General features: G+C 48.1%; 1 protein-coding gene across 1 annotated transcript in view; it reads right to left on the reverse strand.

The window, feature by feature from the left end:
• Positions 1–703: 703 nt before the first annotated feature.
• Positions 704–22,044, reverse strand: part of LOC113578070 (zinc finger protein 609-like) — a 35,463-nt gene continuing 14,122 nt past the window's right edge. The window contains exons 3-9 of the mRNA XM_027011071.2: positions 13,842–14,067; positions 10,283–10,370; positions 6,790–9,160; positions 5,558–5,882; positions 4,305–4,643; positions 4,020–4,098; positions 704–3,413 (exon numbers count right to left, since the gene is read on the reverse strand). Coding sequence (XP_026866872.2) covers positions 4,025–4,098; positions 4,305–4,643; positions 5,558–5,882; positions 6,790–9,160; positions 10,283–10,370; positions 13,842–14,067 — 3,423 coding nt within the window. The 3' untranslated portion in view covers positions 704–3,413; positions 4,020–4,024. The remainder of the gene's footprint in view (positions 3,414–4,019; positions 4,099–4,304; positions 4,644–5,557; positions 5,883–6,789; positions 9,161–10,282; positions 10,371–13,841; positions 14,068–22,044) is intronic.

Genomic DNA, 22,044 nt, shown 5'->3' on the forward strand with positions numbered 1-22,044 from the left:
CATTTTACCTACCAACCTACGAGTTTACATGTATGACGAACTAACGAAATCCATGTCCGAGGGAATATTCTGAGAGAACCGCTGTTATATGCTGCAGCATCATTCGTATTCATTACATGGCGACACTAAGCACTTAAAACAATCTTTTCTAGTTTGGCTGTAGCCTGACAGGTCAGTGTTAAGAACACTACTTATTCTCACATGTGTATAGGTATTTGAAAGACTACATTCTTCTACTACTTCTGAAAGTGAATTTTTTTTTTTTTGTCAGAATCTCTTTAGTGAGAGTGGAAGAGAAGGTCATTAAGAACATGTGTTTTATTCTAATAACCCCCCTCCCCATTTAGTCTGCCACACTGAACCAAGATCAGCTGTGTTCACCTGTATTCACGATGGGTCAGAGATTAAACCAGAGGTTTTCATTCCAGTCCTTGGGCCATGAAGCCAGACCAGGTTTTTGTTCTTTTCCTGCTTCTTCACAGACCTGAAGGAGGTGAATCCAGGGCTACAGATCTCTGCATTATCTGGCCAAAGTGTGCTGGGAGGTGAAACACAGTAAACATGGCTCGGGTCTCCGTGGCCTGAACGAATAACTGTATATGAAGACAGCACTCGGTTAGCACTTAAAAAAAAAAGAAACCCCAACCCCCCACATTTTTCATTCTAACACAAAGGAAGCAAGAGAGTCACACTAGGACAGATGTGATTGTCTCATAAAAAGATTTATTTTTTTTGCCTAAATGTACAAAGGCAAGTTACAGTATTGTATAAAAAAAGAAACATGGTAATGTACACTTTACATACAAGAGGACAGTCCAGGAGGGGACAGGTCAATCCAAGTGATACGGCCAAGGAATTATTTCAAACGAAAACAATTTAAAAAAAAATGTAAACATCCTTTAGTATCAGTGGCTGATACTTTGTGAAAAGAAAGAGAGAAAGAAAAACAAAACAGTATGTGTGTGTTAAGAGCCAGGAGTGGACAGATGGGGGTCCAGTGTGAAGAATGATGCAAAGCATGCAGAAATGCACAGCTTCCACTTCAGAGATATCAAATGACACCTGCCAAGCACCACTGGAGCAGGTTTTACAGACTACACCAGAGAAACAAGGGAAGCCAAAAGGGAGATGACGCCTCTCTCTCAAGAACTGAGAGCACCGTCAGCGGCGCTCCAGTGTCCAGTTGTGGGATTCTTGCACTGGGACGTTTGAGGACGCTGGTGCAGAGGGTGAAACCCCAACAAGATGGAAATCCAAATGGGCCACAGGAACATTTAACCAAACTATCCAGTACGGAAGCTCTGGGGCTTCAACTCGAAACCAGCGCTTCGAGTTTCATGTACCTCGGCATCCTCTTGCTGGGGGCTTTTGGTTTCAAAACATGAAAGCCCTGCTAAATGACTTCTTAGAAGGCCAAGAGGTTGTCTCCTCAGAATCTCTCTGTGTAACTCACAGCAACCCATTCTTTCACTTTCAGGCAACCAGTTAAAAGTTATGGGATTGAGCTCCAATTTACCAACTTGGCATTTTAACTCAGTGATATTGACAGATGCTAATACTAACAGAATCTGTAGTAGCCCAAGTTCCCCCCCCCTCAGCATGGAGTCAATATGGAGGTATGGCAAGAACATTATAGGCAAAGAAGCAGGAGAGCAAACTAATGAGAAAACAAGGAGAAGCACTGAAATGGCTAAAACCACAGAAACACCGTAAAAGCTGACGGATCTCCAGTTGCATTTTTAAAATAGTTCCTCTGTACATCATATACAGACACCATACTATGTGTACAGAGCAAAGACAGCAATACAACAGCAAAAGGTGTAGAAACAAAGCTCGCTTTGCCTGAGAGGACACCGTCACATTTCTAGTGCTATAGTACACCATGCTGACCAACGTGACATACTTCCGCTGATAAAAACTCACGGTGGGCTACTGGGGAGGTAGGGGGTCCGAATCTCTCACACTTTTGCAACACATTAGAGCATCACATCATTTAAAAGACGTAGGACGGGAGGCCCCCATGCAAATAACTGCAGAGCAAACTATATTACTGTGGTGTCACCCAACCAACAGGTACACGACATTAACACAGACCACACACGGCTGTTAAAACACTCACTCAGCACCAGTTATGTCTCGTCACATCACTGACTACGCACTTCAGGAACCTGTGTGGTAATGACAGTACATCCAACACGGCAAGCCACGGGGAGAGAGCATTCAACGCCAAGCCATAGGAATACCTGACCCGAGAAAAGTCAAATCTCCTCTCGTATAGAGGACCACCCCCTGCCAGTGATATGCTACCAAAGAGAACTGTTGAACCACATGGCCCTGCTATGTACAGCTGTGATGGGCTTTTGCTCAGAGAACGAGAGCTTTCTCTGGGCATCAGCTGTGTCAGTGTGCTACAGCTGCTTACAGGAGCTGCAGGGGGCCAGGACAGATCTGCAGGCAGAGTAAAGGGGTCTCCACGAGCGCCATGTGCATCAGTCCAGTGAAACAGGGGGGAAAGAACAAAACAAAACAAAACAACAAACAACAAAACACAGCGTGCCAAGCTACGTCAATAAATACTTGAGAGAGGGGGGAGAGAGAGGGGAAAAAAACAAAAAAACCCAAACATTTTTCACCAGCTCCCATTCATGAACAGAAAGGAAGCAAATATATTAAGAACATGGCATTTCCTTTGTGAACATATTCATGGGGAGGACTGGGTAGGGGACAACAACTCTGACCCTCCTGAAAGGAAAAAAAATAAAAATAAAAAAAATCACACGCGCGCGCACACACAAAAAACCCAAACAAAAACAAGGCGTGTGGCGATTAAACTAAGTAGAAACGGGCGCTAGAGAGACATATTCATGAGACAAACAGTGAAAAGAACCAGAACCCCTCACTTACAGAATCCAGAACACGACAGCTGCAAAAACCAGGAGTCAAACAGTTAACAGGTCATCGAGAGTGCGTGCCCAAAGGAAAAGGGAAACGACTTCAACTATTTCGACGTGATAAACTCTGTTCAGTCTTTATTTTCTTTATTCGACCCAGCGCTATGTGCCTCTCCTCTTGCCACAGTGGAATTGTGGGAGTGTTACGCAGTCAGCCACTCTCATGATCAGGGATTTTTATTGGGTTTTACTGTATTATTTTTTAAAATGAGTCCTCGCACAGCAAACGTTCGGTAGCCAGCCGGGCAGAGCAGGACGGGGCGGGATGGCTTTGAACCTGGTCTCACAGTCCTCAGTGGGGAACGAGGTACGGATGCTAAGAAAACATCAGAAAAAAACCCAAAACAAAACTAAAAATATAGAAACACCATTCAACTGATGTCTAAATGAACTCCGTATGCTCACTCATGTGATCCAGTCACATGAGCATTTGTAAAGATGAGGTGAGGCAATCAGGGCTCCCTAAAAGAAAAGACAAAACACATGTACATGATTTTGAAACGACAAGGCAAGAAATATCCACATAATTCAAGATGACAGGTCTTTATTTGGCTGCAGTGATGAATTTCAGAGGGTATGCTTTGATTAACCATTAGGGGTCAGTATTGGCTCTCATTTCCAGGAGAGGCGGTTGATTGCAGTGGGGCTTGGGGCTGAGTCTCTTTTGCTCTCTGGAAAACACCAGCCTCAGTCTAGGGACTTTTATATAATCATGGTGCTTCAGAACAGATGGTGGCCTGTGAATCTCAGGAGTGTGTGTCAGAAAGCATTTTAGAAAGGGGCCTCTAAGCTGAAACAGCAAATACAGGGACCTCTCAGAAAAACTCAGTTGTTATCAGATATACAAGGCAGTCCACCGGTAGCCTCAGAACGAAACCCGAAAACAACGCTTGAACCTCTTGACATGCAAAGTAGGTGTCTTTTCTGAAAAAAGCACCTCGGTTAGAGAGTGTGAAATCAAAGGGAAATTCTCCAAACCTCAAAACACCCACCACCCCAACCCCCCTTTTCACACAGTGTGGCCTCTCCTGTGTGCTGGGCTGTCTGTTATCACGCTGCTTGTCTTACCATTCTCACCTACGTGCTGGTGGGTACAGGGAGGAGGCAGCAGCTTGCTGACTGGCAACAATAGCAGACGATGACAGGCCTGGGAGAGAGATCGGTAGGGGGGAGTCAGAGGTCTGCGGCACAGACCTGGAGCACCTCAGTATACTGTCAGTATACTGAGTACACTGTCATACTGGAACTCAAATCATTTCAAATACTCCATCTCTATTTCATCAATTTCCAAACAAAACATCACCCTCTTCTGAGAACTCCTCATTTTGCGACTTATAATGGCGGCTTGCTAACCTGTGGCATACGACAGGTCGTACTGGCCAGACACGAGGGGATAGCCCAGGTGGTGGTGAGATGCCATGATTCGCTGGGAAGGAGACGAACGCGGTCGGTCCACTTCTCTCTCCCTCTCCCGCTCCCCCATCACTCGCTCTCTGTCATGGGGCGGCTTCTCGCCGACTGTCGGGGACTTGCTCTTGTACTGGTTGGCGTGTTGGTGCAGGATGTCCAGAGCTTTGGCCTCTGAGGCAGCCTTGCTGACCGTGGGACTGGAGCGGGACTTCTCGCCCTCCTCTCCCGCGCCCATCTTCCCGCCATAGGGCGAAAAGGGATAACCAGCAGGCAGATAGGGACCTGAACAGGAAGACCACCCCATTGATGCACTGGACTTGTATTGTACTGTGCTTGCAAGATTAAAATTCAAGTTGCTTTCAGTAAAAGTGTTTCATTTCAGGGCGTGAACAAAAGGCAAGAAAATGGTGCAGGGCACTACAAATTTACACAGAAGCAATTAGGTATTTATTAATTACTTAAAAGCATTCAAAATGTGTTAAAGAATTGACTGAAAACTTAAATTGCTTACAAATGGGCTAAAATTACACCCCATGTGGGAAATAAAGCATGCAACAGTAAAGAAAAGCTCCTGCTACCCAAATACAAAAGGGCAAGTTCATCTTCAGGACTTTAATTCTCCAGAGAGAGCTGAAGGTTCACTTTGTAAGTGAACTGCTGCAAACTGATAGTTTGCATACAAAATCAAAAACTTCAGTTTACGCTTCTCTTGGCTTCTGAGTCTGCAGCAGAAGTTAAATGTCACGCATTAAGGTCAATGGAAACAACAACAAAAAAAAAAAATCCACTGTGGCTTTAAACTCACAGCTGATTAAGGTATTGCACTAGAAGCTGCTAGCTTGCATTCACACTGCTTTGTTTCCAGCTTGCATTCAAAGCGCTTTGTTGCCAGCGTCTTTGATGTTTGCAAAATTGATCTTGCATTATTGCAACGAATACAAAGAAGGCAAATACAGCAACTTTGGGTTATGTCAGAACGCAAGAAACACGTTTCAGTTGCCAGTCATGACTTAGCCTTTGGATCACTTATTTTGAGCAAAACACTTGCTATTGTTTGTGTAGGGGTGGGAGAGGAGGGGTTGAATGATTTTCTTTTTTCAACAACCCTGCATGTTGTGCTTGGTTAAACATGCAAATGGTTCCAGAAAATACCCCACAAAACGAGAAGTTGTTGAGAAACCATCAAATGGTTATACCTGGGTAGTTCTGCATCATGACCGAGGGCATGCCCCTGTATCCAGGGTGGTTGGGGTCGTAGCCTTGCCCGTAGGGGTATCCATGCATATAGTGCATGTACGGCTGCTGTTGTGCCAGGGCAGAAGAGAAAGTCAGGTGGGCGTTTGCCCGCGGGTCCTTGCCGCCTCCCCGGTAGTCTTCTGGGGCGGCAGCAGATGGGCGATCGGCCATGTCCTTGTTGTCGTCTTTGGGGCCGGCGTCCTTAGGCCGGATTCTCTCGTCTTTGCTTTTCCTCTCGCGGTCCCGCTCCCGCTCCTCATCGGCTTGCCTCTGGCTCTCGGGATACTGGAGAAGAACATTCACCTTGAGCATTCACCTTCGACACCGCTCGATGGAGCAAAACAAAGCTGAAAGACGTTTATAATCCACTTTCACGCAGCCTAATAAACTGAGAGCATATTATGGTCAACTCCCCTTTTAAATAAACAAGACAATTAGGTGAGCCTACTTTCACCACAGAGTCCTCTACTGAGAAGCATCAGTCATGCAAGTGTCAACAGTACAACACCTATGGTGCTAAACCACAGCTCACAATAAAAGATCTAAATCCCTCAGGCCTCTTGCTAATGCACATCTCAACAATGGTTCTCACATAAAAATACTCAAACTTGACACAAAATAAGACTGTAATTTATAATATAATTTATATTATATTATAATTTGGGTCATTGCCCTGCCCCCCCCCCAAAAAGTGCTTGACCGCAGTGTTAAAGTATGACTGATCTTTCAGGCTAAATACTAACTATCTAATAATGCATAAATATGCTGCTAATGGCATATTATAACTACTGAACACAAAATAATTTTTCAAACTGGACAAAGCAGAACATGCTAGGTTAATAATTACAGTTGTGGGATGTTTGTGCCATAACCTAACCTAATCTTTGTAACCTAAGTAGCCAGCAATTTATCTAAACCTAAATTAATCCTAATCCAAGTTCAGAAAGCCAGTATAATTGGTGAAAAATAACCATTCTTGGATTTAATCTACCAATATTTCAGCCTACTTAATAATGTGATTAATAGGAGAACAACAAATCACTTTTCAGTTAACAAGGTGTGTAGCAAGGTGTTTAGATTGCTAACTACTAATTTAATCAGATATCTTGGTAGCATGCCTCAACAATAAGACTCTGGCAATCCAAGCAAGCAAGCACAGATCTACTAACACAGGCAAAGAAGTGCTCCTTACCTGCCTATACCACACGGCCTGCTCCATGCTGGGCCGGACAGACTCTACTCCCGTTTTGGAGTCTTCTTTGCCATGATGGCCACCTTCACTGAGCTTCACCTTCAGGCCCTCGGCCTGCAGGGGCTGGAGCTTGGCCTCCTCCCCTTTGGGAATGATGACCGACTTGGCTGGCTCAGAAGCGGAGTCTCTCTGCTTGCTGGGTGCCTGGGACTTCCCCAGGTCCGACAGGCTGGGAGCTTTGGTGAGCCCCAGGGGAACGGGACCCTTCTGCTTCCAGTCCTCTTTCATGGAGGCCTCCCTCTCCTTCATGCTCGCGTCGGCCTTCTTCTCGGCCGCCCTGTGCTGCTCCGCCATCAGCCTCTGCCGCTCCTCGTACTGCTGCCGGTAGGCTGGGTTAGTGTTCATGAGGTGGTTGTGGTAGACCTGGTCTGGGTAGCTGTAAGGGGGTACGTAGTACTGGCTGTAGTAGAGCGGCTGCATGTACATGTTGGAGCGCTGCTGGATGACGGAGGCCTGCTGCTGGTGGTGGTGATGGTGGTGCTGCTGCTGCTGCTGCTGCTGGTGGTGGTGGTGGTGTGACTGCAGATGCGGTTGGCTGGGTGCGGCATCCGCCTTGCGCTCCTCCTGAACCTCCGGCTTCGCCTTCTCTTCACTCGACTCCTGCTCTTCCTCCTTCTTCACCTTCACGGCTTGGCTGTCCGCCAGCAACGCACCTGCACTAGCGCCGCCGGGGCTGGGGTGGGCGTAGGTTGGAGAGTAGTAGTTGTCATAGCTAGCATAGTAAGGTGACTCCTTATTGGGCGCCTGTGAGGGGAAGAGAGCCTTTTTGGCTCCTTCCCTCACAGGATGATCTTCTACCTTGGACTTCACGCCTTCCATTTTGCCCTCGCCATCTTCTCCGGCGTCAGAGATGTCTGAGTACGCAGGGCTGTTCGTCTTCACGGAAGCGCTGTCAGCGCCATTCTGAGTGACCACGTGGAGGGGAGTGAGGGGCTGGCCGCAATTGTCAATACGGCTCGCCACCCCAATGGACGGACTCGGAGCATTGTCCGTAAAGCTGTAGATCTTATCTGCTTCTGCCTTGATGCTGGCTAGGCGACTCTGATGGTGGTCCGAAGAGCCATTCAGATGGCCTTCGATGCGGCCTCCTGGGTCAGATGACTCCGAATAGGGGCTTTTCCCATCCTCAGCTTTGCCTCCCTTACCCGAAGGCTTGGGGCTGTCTGCATCCTTACAGGACTCTTTCTTTTTTTTGTCCTTTTTCTTTTTGTCCTTGGAGCTCCCCAGGACTGTGTTCATGGGAGACACGTCTCCAGTGGTGCTTGGCTTGGGCTGGATGCCTTTAAGCTGCGGGCTCTTGGGGATGCCCTGCATCATGGAGCTCATTCCCAGAGGATGGCTGGGGCTCCCAGAGCTGAAGGGCGTGGCCTGCAGGGAGTACATCTGCTGCGATGTGATGCTTGGGGCCATGGGCCTGGAGGACTTCACGTTCTTCTGAGACAGCTTGTCATGCTTAATGCTGCCGCCAGTGGGCTTTTTGGACTTCTTGTCCTCCATGCCATCGTTGCTGGCATCGTCGGTGAGGGAAGGTCCGTCTTCGCAGCCATCCACGGGAATGCTGCAAGCTTCCGTGTCCGCGTCGCCGTTCTTTTTCTTGGGCTTGGAGCCAAACTTGCCTGGGGAAGGAGACGAGCTTTGCACCTCAAATCCCCTTCCTTTAGGAGTGACTGACCGCGCCGGGGAGAGAGACCCTTTTTGAGAGACGGAGGCCCCATTACAGCTCCCAGGCTCTGGGTGGAGAGAGGTCTCCTCCCCGTACTCGCTGTCCCCATCCATGTCTAGCTTGATGTCGTCGTCGTTGTGAGCACGCGCTTGGTGGTACTTCAGCCCGTTGATGTGCTTGTACTTTTTGTTGCAGTTAGGATATGGGCAGTCGATAAGTACCGGCGACGGGCAGCTGCGGTCCAGGGGAGGGGGAAGACACTCGGTCTTGATGGTGGGAATCGCAAGTCCAGACGGCGTCGCCCCGCTGTTGGAGTTGGTGCGCATGCGCTTGTTGCCTTTGGTGTCCTCAGAGCTCGAGTTGGGCTCCATGTCGGATGCAGGCTTGTTCTTGCGTTTGCTGGCTGAGGATGGGCTAGCTTTGACGTCCTCCACGTTGCTGTTGGGTGGGGTCCTCCGCTCGGAGGAGTTCTGACTTCCACGCCGACCCTTGCTGTTGGAGCCTGCCCTGGTCTTGCTGTTGTTGTTGCCTTTGTTATCAGAAGAGTTGCTGTTCTCATTGACCGGCGTGTTGCTGTTGGGACGCATTCTCTTACCTCGGCCACGCCCGTTCCGCATCTCTAAATCACTTGTAGGGGATTCACAGAACCTAAAGCATTTGTTGAAGATCAGGATGGGGATTACTTATAAAATGAAGCGTGAACAAGTGTAATAATTTGGCACGATGTGATGCAAATTAATGTTCAATGTGGCATGTTCATTTTCAATTCGAGCAGACCAACAAGGATTAATCAACTGATTTCAAAGAAATCTCAAATGAACAAGGAAATCCTTTTACAATATGATTTATCATAAAATGCTTCGGAAAGCCCATAAAGTGCGACAGATTACAGATCTAATAAAACTGATGAGGCTGAAAAGTGATCAGTAGATCGAGTTGGCTTTAATATGCCTTTACAACGGCACGTCTCAGATGTCTGCAGCACATCTGTGACACATTTCAAAGTGTAAATAAAATGTTTAAATGAGGCTTCATTTTCTGTAATACAAGACTAATTGTTCCAGCACAGTTTTAAGCACAGTGGCTGACCTATTCATTCCCGTTGGGCTGTGAAAAGATCATGACGCATGTCAAATGGATTTTAAAACTTGCAGTGAAGCATGTTCAAATGAATAAATCACCATAATCCTCTTTGATGTCAAGCAATTACTGAGTACACCATCAACACTATGTTAATACGGCTCATCATTGAAGGGTGAAAATGGATTGGTACAATATTTGGATTTCTGTCTCCAGCTGGAGAGGGAGTGTTCTATTCTCGTCCTTTCCTGCTAGGCACGGAACAGACTGTGTCTGGCCTCCTCCCTGAGGCTTAAAATGAAGTGTGTGGGATACACCTGGCTTACTGCTGCCCCTGGGGGAGGCGGGAGCCGTGTCTAAGGAGAGCTGACAGACAGGCACAGGTTGTGCCTCTGAGAGAGGAGAGGGAGCAGAGCCAGGGATCTGATCGCACTCCACAGCGCTCCCAGCCGCCGTCAGTGCCGCTAACCGCCACGAATGCGGCGGGGTGAGGTTTTAGCTCTTTGCTTATTTTTTTTCTAAAGGACAGAATGTGTTGCTTAAATTTTGTGTAAAATGTCAGAATTAATTGCATGATAAGTCCTGTGTCAAAGACAAACATACAATGCTGTGCATGACCGTCTTGATTTGAATACGTTTCATTAGATGCATTTCAAAGAATGGTGCCTTGCGTTGCATGCTGGCACATACCTCGGGGGAGCCCAATCGTGGCGGGTGCAGTCCAGCAGCGTCCCAACGTACGTCTTGTTCCGCCATGTCACGTTAACCACCAGCATCCCTGTGAATAATGAGAGGGGTCTCATTATAGCAGGAAGACAAGTCCTTCCCCACAGTCATTTCCACAAAGGCACAATTATACAGCGGAGTTCTTCCTTCAACCTTGTGACTCAGCGCCAGCCCCCCCCACCCCGCATTCCATGCACAGATATGCCGGCCACGTTTAGGCCGATCAAACAGGGGTTTCTGAGGGCAGCGCTCTCAAAGCAGCCCTCCTGTTTTTTTTTCCCCCTGCCTGCTTCATTATTACAGCAGCCAAGAGCTGCGAGGCGCAGAGTGAGTCATTTCTGGGGGAAATGGTGTCCTCTGCCTGACTTTGCACCAGTGCTAGCAGCTCTTGCCCATCGGGAGATGTGTAGTTATTGTGCAAAAACAGCTGAAACAGAGAAAAGGGCACAAACATAGCTAGGGATCAGAGCGCCCCACTAGACAGACTCGTTTGGGTGAGGGGAGGGCATCGCTATAATTTTGCACTTTCATCGGAGCAGGGACAAAGAACCCAGTTGTCATTTTGTTTATGCACCCTTGGTAGTTCAGGAGACCAAACATGACTAAAAACGTCCCAGTTGCTCCTCTGTGGTGATGGTTTCAGCATGTAATGGATAATAAAGTGCAACAGGCAAAGACGGTTCCAGGCGCTCAACCTGAAAAATCATGTTAAGGGCTTTTAGCAAAACACTTTCCACGATACATTCTTTTGGCAGCTCAGTCCAAGAGAAACACACATTTCACCACAATCCATTTAATCTTCTAAAATGCTTGAATTATACACAAATCTTAGCAATTACATGTTTAGACAAAAACCTGAGATATACGAAATGCAGGGGAGAAGTACGTTGTTTATTTGACGCGGCAGTATGCTTGTAGCGCAGACAGTTTGCTGAAACGCTTGTACTTGGCTGCATCTGTCTTCACATGGTCAGCATTTCCCTGCCTTCAGACTCCTGCCAGAAGCAGCCGTCCCTCCGCCACTAACGCGGATAAACACCCTCCAAAAAAAGCCATAATGTCAGTTACTAATGAAACGTTTTTCTTAAAACATACCCTGTGTGACTCTTCCCCGCTCCCCACGCGTCGAGCGCCAGACCCCAAGAGCTAAGCTTACTGCCATTCCTTTGAAAAATATCAATGGGGGTCAGTGGAGGAGCACATTAGCAGAGAGCCCCCCCACCTCACCACCACCCCTCCTCTTTCACTCGGAGTCATTAGTGTTCCTCTGGCCACCTGTCTGAACCCAGGGGCTAACTCGGGGTGAATGGCCAGTCATTTCACCTCTCGTGCCCTTCAAAGGCTTTGGTGAAACAAACAGAAGCTTGGCATGCATCCTCCCGCGCCCTTTCACTCCATTAATAAATGCTTCTAACGCAGTTAAGGGGGCAGAGCTCTAGGGCCCTTCACAAATCCGGCAAAGCAAACCGGCCAGCTTCCTTCTGCAGCCACGTATGTATGTGCACAAGATTAAAATGAAGCAAAAAAACAAAAAGCCAAACAAAAAGCATCAACTGTGGGACTAAGTGAGGAGGTGAGACACGGTGCGACAAGGCTGAAGTGCCTCTGTGGGGGGGGGGAGATAGCGTGGAAAGAGGGGTCTGACATCAGTGCTCTGGCATGGACGCACTGGCGGAGCCCTTCGCTGTCTCCGGCGAGAGCTTTCCGGGCTTCGCTTCAAGAACAATAAACTTGCGAAGATTTAGGGGTGGACATTTGGAAGCACCAGCATGCGCGGCTCGCAAGCATGGACTCCGCTCTGGCGTGGCCCCATCAAGCCTCCGGCGACCCGCCACAGAGGGGATTTGGGTCAAAGCGAGGCTCAGAGACACAGTGCCCGGGACGTTGGGATTCCAGCGTCGGCAGAGAGCTGTCTGCTCCAGAGACCTCTCGATTTCACATGGAGGGCCAGAGCCAACGCACGTGGAGATGAACAGACTTATGGTTTGCAGGCGGCGCAAACAGGCATGAGAATAGAGTCGTGTGTTGCTTTGACATTGCTGGTCTGGATTCAGGAGAGCTGGAGGGAAACGCTGTATTTGATCATCCGTGTTGTAAATGAGCATGGTTACCATTAAGCCTTGGAGATGTGGATTCGGATTTCATCCCTGAACATGAACATTACTTTGTATAAATGACGTCTTTCAATTAGCATGGATTTCATAAAAACAGAAAAGCATTTTGCATGTTTCATAGCGATTGCTAATGGGTTCATCATGGGCTTGTATTTCTCCTCTGTGCCCTTTGCAGACAGAGATGTCTGCACAATCAACCTCTGCTACTAAAGTTGATGTGCAGCAAGCACAAACCAACATGTTTCTCTAAATGTATATGTGCTTGGTGGAAAAAAATGGCTTGAAAGCACCTAATTTATACTTGTACTCCTTTAAGTCTACCAGTCCAAAGAGCTTTGGAACGGTGCAGGCTTTTGAGCAAAAGCCAGCTATGCTGTGAACTTCCCAAGCTATGCACTCAATGGAGTACTTGGCAGACACAGTGAGGGGAGCGTTTCAGATACTCTTTAAATCCAGGTTAAAACAGTCACCTTCCTTTTTATTCATTAAGAGGGCAGATGTGGGGAAGGCTGAAAAACTCCTCTACATCAAAAAGCAGACTTCTGATGTCTTCAGTCAACATGAACCTACCACATTTTATACTGTGAAACCAAGTAGGCTAGATTTTTTTTAAACCAAACCTCAGGAAAGAAGCAGAGAGCTGCTCAGAAGCTGGTGCGCTGGTGGCATTTACAACAGCAGTGCGGGTTGCACCAGGACGTAACGACTCGAGCTCGAGAAAGATGTGGGCAGATAGGCTGTGACATCCTTATGGGAGTCGAGCACAACGGAAAGGCATCGTGGTACGTTTGATAGACGTGTTCTCTGCCACAAGATCTTGCTGCTCCACTTTCCACCCACACAGAGTGTCACCAAGATACAGATCTGTGTGCTTCTGCAGTTGGGGTGGGGAGCAGGATGACAAGCTGCGAGAAGACAGGGGCATAGCAGGGGACCCAGCGCACCCTCAGCTAGAGGGATGGTGGACCCAGCCCTCCCTCAGCCTAAAAGGGGTAGTTGACAGAGACCCTCAGCTCCTAGATGCTTTCCAGAGCAGGAGTGGATGAGGAGCTCCTGGGTGCCTGGCTTCTTCTCTCCAGTGGGTCAGGCAGGAGAAGGGCTTCAGTGGCCCAGAGGCTCAGGGCTGGGAATGTGTACAGCCTTGTTCTGCATGCCTCCTGAAACCTGGCAAGTGAGGCCAGCAAATCCCCTCACTCCCAACAAACACACTCTCGACCAAAAAACACATGAGAGGTGCGGGGTGAATGACAGCACCCTCAGACGGCCGAGGCGCTCGGAATGCCGAGGAGTGGGGCTCCTCTGTTCGCCACTGATCGGAGGCCAGCGGCAGGCGCAGAGTGGGCGGCTTCCTGCCATCCACCCTTGTGTCCCCTCCACCTTCTTTAGAATAAAGAAAAAGATAAACATACCGTCCTCTGTCTCCTGCCATACAATGCCCTCCAGGTTGACGCTGGTGCCGGGCTCGCAGGGGCCCAGGCACTCCGGCTCTGTGGCCGAGGCCACGTCAGAAGTGTTGACGGCCACGGATCGGGTGCGCACCATCAGCTGCTCGCAGGGCGACGCGATATCCGCGTTGACCCCCGAGCCGAGGAGGTGGAGCGGGGGAGGGGCGGGCGTAGAGACCGGAGACTCCATCTGCAGGGATAAGAGAGCAGGGTGCATCACAAAGGAGTTAGTGACAGAGCCTAATTAAATGAAATAAACAAATTAAAAAAACAAAAAAAACCCCACACGAGTGTTTGCAGCCTTGACGTTTACCCTCACCTGCTCCCTGCCAGCTTAGGAGGAAGAGGCACTTGGAGCCATCTACGTTACACTGCAGCGAAAGGACGAGGCCTTCTTACGGCACGAACACTGTCCGGCTCATTCAATTAAGGGCCAGGCCATGGAAGGTTAGGAGCAGTGGAACTGGGAGCTTGCGCTCTGTAATTGATTCCAACTACAACACATCCACAGTAGTCGGAGACAGGGAACGAGACAGGCGCAGACAGGAACAGGCTCTGGAGCAGAACTGGGCTTAAATTTGAAGACAGCTCCCCACAACGCTCTGCACTCCTCACAGCCAGGCAGCAAAGCGATAATAGAAAGCATTCTCGGGGGAGAAAAGGGCATTTTACAATTCTACGCTGAAGACGAAACCACTTCGGCACAAAATCAAGACGGCAAAAAACACAAGGCGGTGGTGACTGGAGGTCTTTGAGCTTGGCTGGAGTTCAGGTTAAGATGGGATCGGAACCACGAGACCACAGCCTCACCCTTAGGTGACGTCTAACAGCATAATCATCACATTCCAGTGAGAGCATAACATGCTCAGGCTTTCCATCACTTTACTCAAATGTAACACTGTGAAGAAAATCTAATGTCATCTTAACCACTCTGTGATTTATGGTGGCCGGTGTGGGAACAAAAGCGGACGAGTCATGGCCCAGCTGTCAGCTCTCGCAGAAAAATAGAGCTGGCCCTGCACAGGCTATGGGCCCTAGAGGAGACTTCAGTCTAGATTATTTCAGGCGTCTGCATCCATGGCCTATTAACATTTCTAATTGAAAAGAGTTTTGGCCTAATTCTCAGATAACAAATGAGTTCAGCATATTACACATTATTCAAGGGTGTGTGTGTGTGTGTGTGTGTGTGTGTGTGTGTGTGTGTGTGTGTGTGTTGGGGGGGGAGGGGGGTAAAAAGAGAAAAGGAGGGCAACGCAGCTGTCTAAAGTAAACGTCATGTGCATGGCACGGGCGGTCTGTCCTGCAGGGCAGACCTGTTCACACGCAGGTATCAGTCCCTGGACGTGCACTACCTTAAGGGTTCTCTCTACCTGCAGCAGTGCCAGGTGCACAAGCAGAGATGGTCCGTTCTTACCCTGACAGTCAAACACTACATTTGAGGCACTGATACCAGAACCCATGGAGCCAAGCTGAAATCACAAGATTCACATCAAAAACAATTAGTTACAGAAAATGGTCGAAAATTCCACGTATCCACAACACCTTTTCAGTGTCTCTGCCAGTAGGCCAAATTCCATGGCCCAATTAAATTTGAAGAAAAACAAAAAACAAAAAAACACAACATCCAAATTATCAGCACTAAATAAATCACTGTTTCAGCAAAACGCTGTACTGGTGACAGACTCGCTCTCTGTGGCAGCGTCATGCTGCTTCAGCACAACTAAACCCGAGTACCCTGAGGACCAACAGAAATGATAAATAACAGACTCTTCTCAACACTCCACACACACACACACACACGATTATTTCAGTTCTTCTTCCAGAGCACAAGTGTTTGTGGACCTTGTTTTCCTGCTCTGCTAGGCCCAGTGATGCTCCTTGGTAGAACTTGCACAGCAGGGGGAGGGTAAAAAGGCCAAACCTGGAGAACACAGCAGGGACGAAACGCGAGCTGGCTTCGCTGAGGCTGAGGCACGCGGGAAGAGGCTTTGAGGGCAGATGACTTGAGGGGTCTTCTGCACTAATCTGCCTACAGCGGACAACTCAATGCCCAGCGGAACACCAGGCCAGAGGCACAGCAGACAGGCCGTAGGTGCACAGTGCAGGCCTGTAACGGCTGCTGGGACACCAAACAACTACCTGTTTTTAGCTGCAAAAAAAAACCTTTTATTGTTGAAATTTAATATTAAGTGGAGGAACATTTATTTACCATGCTTGGTTTAGACTTTGTCTGCCACGTACACTGGCATAATGGCCTTGTGCATTCCACAGAGGTTTCCGCATAAACCATTAATATGGCCATTTTTAGCATTTATGTATTTGCGCTTTTAACCTTCTGCGTTACAGTGAGTCATCATTTTATTAGGGTTTACCTAATCCAGGCTGTTTAGTAGCCTGTATCCAAGACACTGACTCTCAAAAGTAAAACTACAATGGCACGTGGAGCGCATCGATACGGGGAATTCACTCTGACCATTTTCTCCATGCTGGGTGAGGGAAGGTACTCTGTGGTGCCCAGCACAGATCAGCATGGGGCTGAGAGATCTAGTGGAAAAAAGCAAAAACAAGCCAGAGGAAAGGCACGGGCCAAGCCTACAGGGAGGGGTGCCTGAATCAAAAGGCGCCAACATCTTAGCAAAACGTCTTCTATTATCCCAGCTCAGAGAAGCACAACTCATGAAACTGAACACGGAGGATAAGCTCTTCCTCGACAGGGAAACGGAACAGGATGATCCACATGATAAAGACATTCACCAAAAGCAGACAGCTGTTCCAGGCAGAGATGAATTCCCTTTCATCTCAAGCCCCTAGCAACAGCTTCTGGTTGTTCACCTGTTGCTAAGAGGACAGATTTTTCGGCGGTTCCCACTAGGCATCTTTAGGGGAAACAATATTGGGAAAATCCAACTCTCATTTTCTCAAGGCAGCAAACACAACAGCATCAATCAATCTGTGAATAATAGCCGTGCCAAGGACGGAGATGTACAAACAGAATCAATGCTGCCCATTATGTAGAGAATATGTAAATCAGATTGTGAAAGATCACTCGAAGTAGTTCTGGAAACAGGCATGCGTGCACATTTCATGTTAGCAAAGTCCTGTGGATTTAAGCAACGCAGAAGGCAGGAGTGTGGGTCATGCCTGTAAGGAGTCATCAGTCAGCTCTTCCCTGCTTTTACACCACCAAAGATAACCAGCCTGCACTCATCAAATTACTCATTTCAAGCACTTCAGATGAGCCCATTGTTCAAACATACGCTCATCAGATTTTTTCCCCTCAACAGTACTAGCTGCTAAGTGAACCTGACGTTCAATCAGGTACGACACTCAAGGAAATTGTATTGCTGACTCCCCCTCGTCTTTCTTGCTGTCACTAACACTCTCACCACCACTCCCACCCCCGCACGCAATTAGCAGTGCCAAAATCACAGCTGAATGTTTAACGTGTCCAAAACAGTTAGAACACAGAAACCACAGCCTCTGCACTGCGGGAGAGCAGCCGTCCAGAAGGATTAGAGTAGTGCTCCCGTTGGAGAGCTCATGGCAGACCCCAAAACATGCATTTCCTGGTGAAATGAGTTTGGTTTATTTTAAATGTAGAAGCCATTTTCTATAACTATGCCAAGTCTAAGAAAGTCAGCAATGGGAGTGGTTAGTGAACACCTTGTGGGCATCAGTCATCAGAAACTTCACCTGCACCTGAACATGTTGGGGGAAACCCTCCTCCCACCTTTCTGAACATAAAACCTTGAGAATAAAAGCTTAAAAATATCTTAAGATTTGACATCATCTTGAGCCATTCCAACCCAATATGGTAGAGTGTTTCTCTTCATAACGCTACTTACGAACCGATACTGGTTGTTCATAACGCTGCTTACGAACCGATGTCAGTGAGAACTGTAAGCTGCTGGATGGTCATCATGTCGCCCAGCTGCACAGGGGCCAGTGCTACAGCCTTTCATTGGAATACAATTAATCTAGCCGCGGGCTTGTTTCCTGGAATAACCCCCCCCCCGCGCAATCCCACCAGTAATAGAATACAATTCAGTAACGCTTGTTAAACAGCAAATGATTCATCAGGGATAAAGCTTTGCACATAATCTATGTGCCATCTGATTTATGATTAAGTAGTTATATGTACTGGTAAGAATTCCAAGCACAGCCCCAAGCACAAACAACGTAATTAATGAGTCATCACACTAGCAGTAACTAATGATCAACCTGTTTATGAACCAATAAAAGATGGGGTTATTTTAAGCAATAATCCACTTATACACAAAAAGTACCAAAAGTGTGGATATCATGAATTTAGAGAGTTACACAATTTGCTCATTTAAGCTGTGCTTAAATATGCAGGGTTTTTTTGGAGCATGCTAAAGAGTCCATTATCACATCAAGCTCCCCAGTACAACACAATCAATCACTGTAAGAAACTCTCCTGTTCTGTACTGAAAGGAAACCTTGGCAGTGTGGACCTGCACAGCCTGGAACAGAGGAGCTAAAATTCCAATTTGCTAGCACAAACAGTTGGAGCGGAGCAGTTGACAGCCATGTTCCTTCTACTCAGATCTCTTGGCCAGCTAGTAGGCTGGCTTTCACCCAGCAGGTGCTCCAAACATCATTCTCTGACTGGATCGCGGCCGACCCTCCCCCATTCTGCCTCTCTCTGCAATCCCTCCCCCTCGTGTCTGCCTGTCCTCAGTGCAGCTGGCTGGCTTACTCTGTATTGTTTACTGCCTTGGGGGAGGTGGGAGGTAGGTGGTTGTGGTGGTGGTGGTGTGTGTGTTGGGGAGGGTAGAGGCCCCTGGGCTGCCCTCTTTCCCTCAGCAAAAAGGGAGACCTGCATTCCTCCCTGAGAATGAAAATGAAAGCCTGAAGAGGGAGGATGGTGAGCGTGGGGGAGGGGGGGCAGTGCCATCAGTTTTTTTACTCGCACATGGAGGCGTACGAATGAGCACCGCGCCTCGCTGTGCAGCCTCCGCGACACGGCTGCCTTTGTGGCTTCTTAACATGGTGGAGAGGACAGCACATGTTTTAATGATGAGAGATGTTGTCAGTTAGTGGCGGATGCATTGTGTGAACGCAGGCCAAAAAGTAACTTTGGTCCTGTTCTTTGACATGGGAAAGCTAGCCAGCATTACCCAGCTTTAACCGCTCTGTCAGTCCATATCCCTGTGGGGGGGGGGCTTGGTAAGACAAAGAAATGATCCAGATGTCAAGCTAAAGCACTGACGAGATGCAGGACACAGTGGGAGTGGGGGGGGGAGAGAGAGAGAGAGAGAGAACAAGCACAAAAGCAGATGGATGTGTGTGTGTGTGTGTGTGTGTGTGTGTGGGGGGGGAGCAAGCACAAAAGCAGATGGATATGTAGGGAAGGGTAGAGTCCTCCCCTTCCTCCGTAACAACACCTCCCAGTGCGACTGCTAGCCATTCACCAACAGCAGTATCTATTACAATAATAATCCACATTCTTGTCAAGGTCACCCTCTCAAGCAGAAGAGGTTCCACCGGAGAGGAGAAGACGATAAGCAGCTCGGAGATGGCGAGGATTTCACCCTCTTTAGGCCACTGCTCACCCACACACCTTATCCCGCGCACAACCGAACCACGTGAAACAGCGGGCAAAGGGACCAGTGGGAGCGATACCGTGACGCGCCGTTGAACGACAGCCGAACTTCAAAGCGCAGGCAAACCAATCCGCTCTCGGGCCCCTCTGAAAGGAGGGCAGAAAACAGAGCCATTCATAAACACGTCATTACTATTCCCGAACGCATTTAACACTCCCGATTGTTTGAGATATACAGATGATTTCAGAAAGCAACAATGGCTTTCATTGCGCATTTGAGCCTACAAAGAACTTGGTTCACCCAGGACTCTGCTGGAAACAATTAGGACTGACTTCATTCAAGAAAGAAACATTCCTGGACAATTGCAGTCATCTCATATATTATGACAATGCTTATGTAACTTATTTGGTTTAACTTTACAACAATTACAGCAATTCCAAACCCCCCCCCCCCCCCCAACAATTGGACTTTTGTTTGGCCCTGCTGTTACATGAGAGTTGTTATTTAGCCAGTAAGATTTCCCCAGAGACCTCAGCCTCCCAACTATTTATAGAAGTCATGCATGTGCCACTTCCTCTAAACAGAGACAAGCCTCCATGTGGGTGGCACTACCTCCAACAGACACAACATATGTGGGCTGAAGTAAGGAAAAGCACCCCACCACCACCACCAAGCTTCTCGAGCAAATTTCATTTTACGTAGTGAACTGTCGCCCAGCCTTTGCAGTTAGCGTCGGAGGTTAGCTCCGCGGCTCCGTTGTTATGGGAGGCGACTGCCCTGCGAGCACAATGGAGCAAGCCTTCAGCTGTGCTGCGTGTTGCTATGCTCGCCATAGGTGTGAAGTCTTGTGAGAGGCTCCGTGCACACCTACTGCAAACCGACTGCCAAGCACATTCGTGCCAGTAACCGAGGTCTTATAAATACAGTTCGCTGCTACTGAAGTCAGCCAACCTAAAGGCCTTTTCCCACAATTTATGGGATGGCGCCGCTGTTGTAGTCAATAGCACCCACAGAGCCGCCGCGTACTGCGGGACTCGAGCAACTTGGCTCTTTCAAAATAAAGTTGACCACTTTTTATGAGCAGTCTGCTGTTACGCTTGTGCTTATATACTTGACCATTATCGCTGAAAACCCATGCTTCATGCACACTGGCTAAAACGGCTCCAAAATATTCCTACATGGGCCTTTTCTCAAGTTTCGCTGGCTGTGGAAGCAGCATTAATGACTTCTAGGGTTGATACCAGCATCCAGACTGCAGAATGGAGGCCCCATGCGTTAGCTGTGCAGGCAGGCTAAGGTTCTCACAGAGGTAATTCACTGGGCCACCCAGTAGTGTGTTCACTGCCGCTCCACAAGAACGCTGGACTCCCCTGGGACCGTTGAGAATGTAAAATGTTTGTTTTGAACAGGCATTTGCTTTTAATTAATAGCTTTCGAACCAAGTCAAAGCACAACACAGCCAGCCACGGGAGCTGGCCCAGGTAATCGTGAGTCTTAGGCAGGAATTCTTGAGGAGCAGCGGGCTTGCTTTTTCATTTCTCTCAGTGGCGTAATCTCCTTTTGGAAGCCTTTGTAGGATGAATTAGGGAGGCCACGCATTCAGAGTGGAGAGGCGGGGGCAGCAACTGGCACAAGGGCCTGCTTGATGCGGATTATCATAGGAAATAAACTCCTTTCATGCTGCCCTGTAGCGCGCTGCAGAGAGAGCAGTGGCGCACACAACAGAGCGCTTGGTCTGCGGCCATAATGAATCCCGGCTCGCTTCCGTGCCGACTGGCCGGCTCACGTCATGGGCAGCGCTTAACCACAGCCCATTTATTAAAAACGCAAAACTAATGTTTTCACATTTGATTCGATTTGAGATTTACTAATACACACACACACACACACACAATATCTATCTATCTATATCTCTCTCTCTCTCTAACTAACACAAAAGATGGTGTGCCATTATCTTTCGCTGGATCACAGCTACAAAGCAACGGCTGTCGTGAGCCTCTGCACAACAGCCCAATGAGCCTCTCTCCACAACTGCACGCCTCCACTACTGCATTTCAAGATTTATCAAGTAGTTTGGCAAAGTGAAGTTGGGGGGATGGCAAATTAATCAAATGTCTGGTAAATTAAAATCGACCATGATGTGCAGGGCCAGGTTTACAACAAAAAGCCTGCATGCTGCTTTAATCTGCTTTGAACCTAATTAGCGTAATCAGAAGAGTGGCACCATCTGAATGCAGGCTGCTCACACCAGCACGGTGAAGAAAGCCATGTGAAGACTGGTTAGCTCGTCAGAAACACAGTTTCTTGTAGACTCTTTTTTCCCCCCTTATATACATGACAAACTGTTTGACTTATCAGTGAGAAGAGGAGGGCAAAAACAGATTATGCTGCAATTAGGCTTATAGCACTTTTTTTTTTTTTACATTTAGGGCATTTAGCTGACGCTTTTATCCAAAGCGACTTACAATTATGACTGAGTACAACTTGAGCAATTGAGGGTTAAGGGCTTTGCTCAGGGGCCCAACAGTGGCAACCTGGCAGTAGAGGGGCTTGAACTGGTAACCTTCCGATTACAAGTCAAGTACCTTAACCACTGAATT

Source organism: Electrophorus electricus, chromosome 1, assembly GCF_013358815.1.
Source record: "Electrophorus electricus isolate fEleEle1 chromosome 1, fEleEle1.pri, whole genome shotgun sequence".
Classification (NCBI taxonomy): Eukaryota; Metazoa; Chordata; class Actinopteri; order Gymnotiformes; family Gymnotidae; genus Electrophorus; species Electrophorus electricus.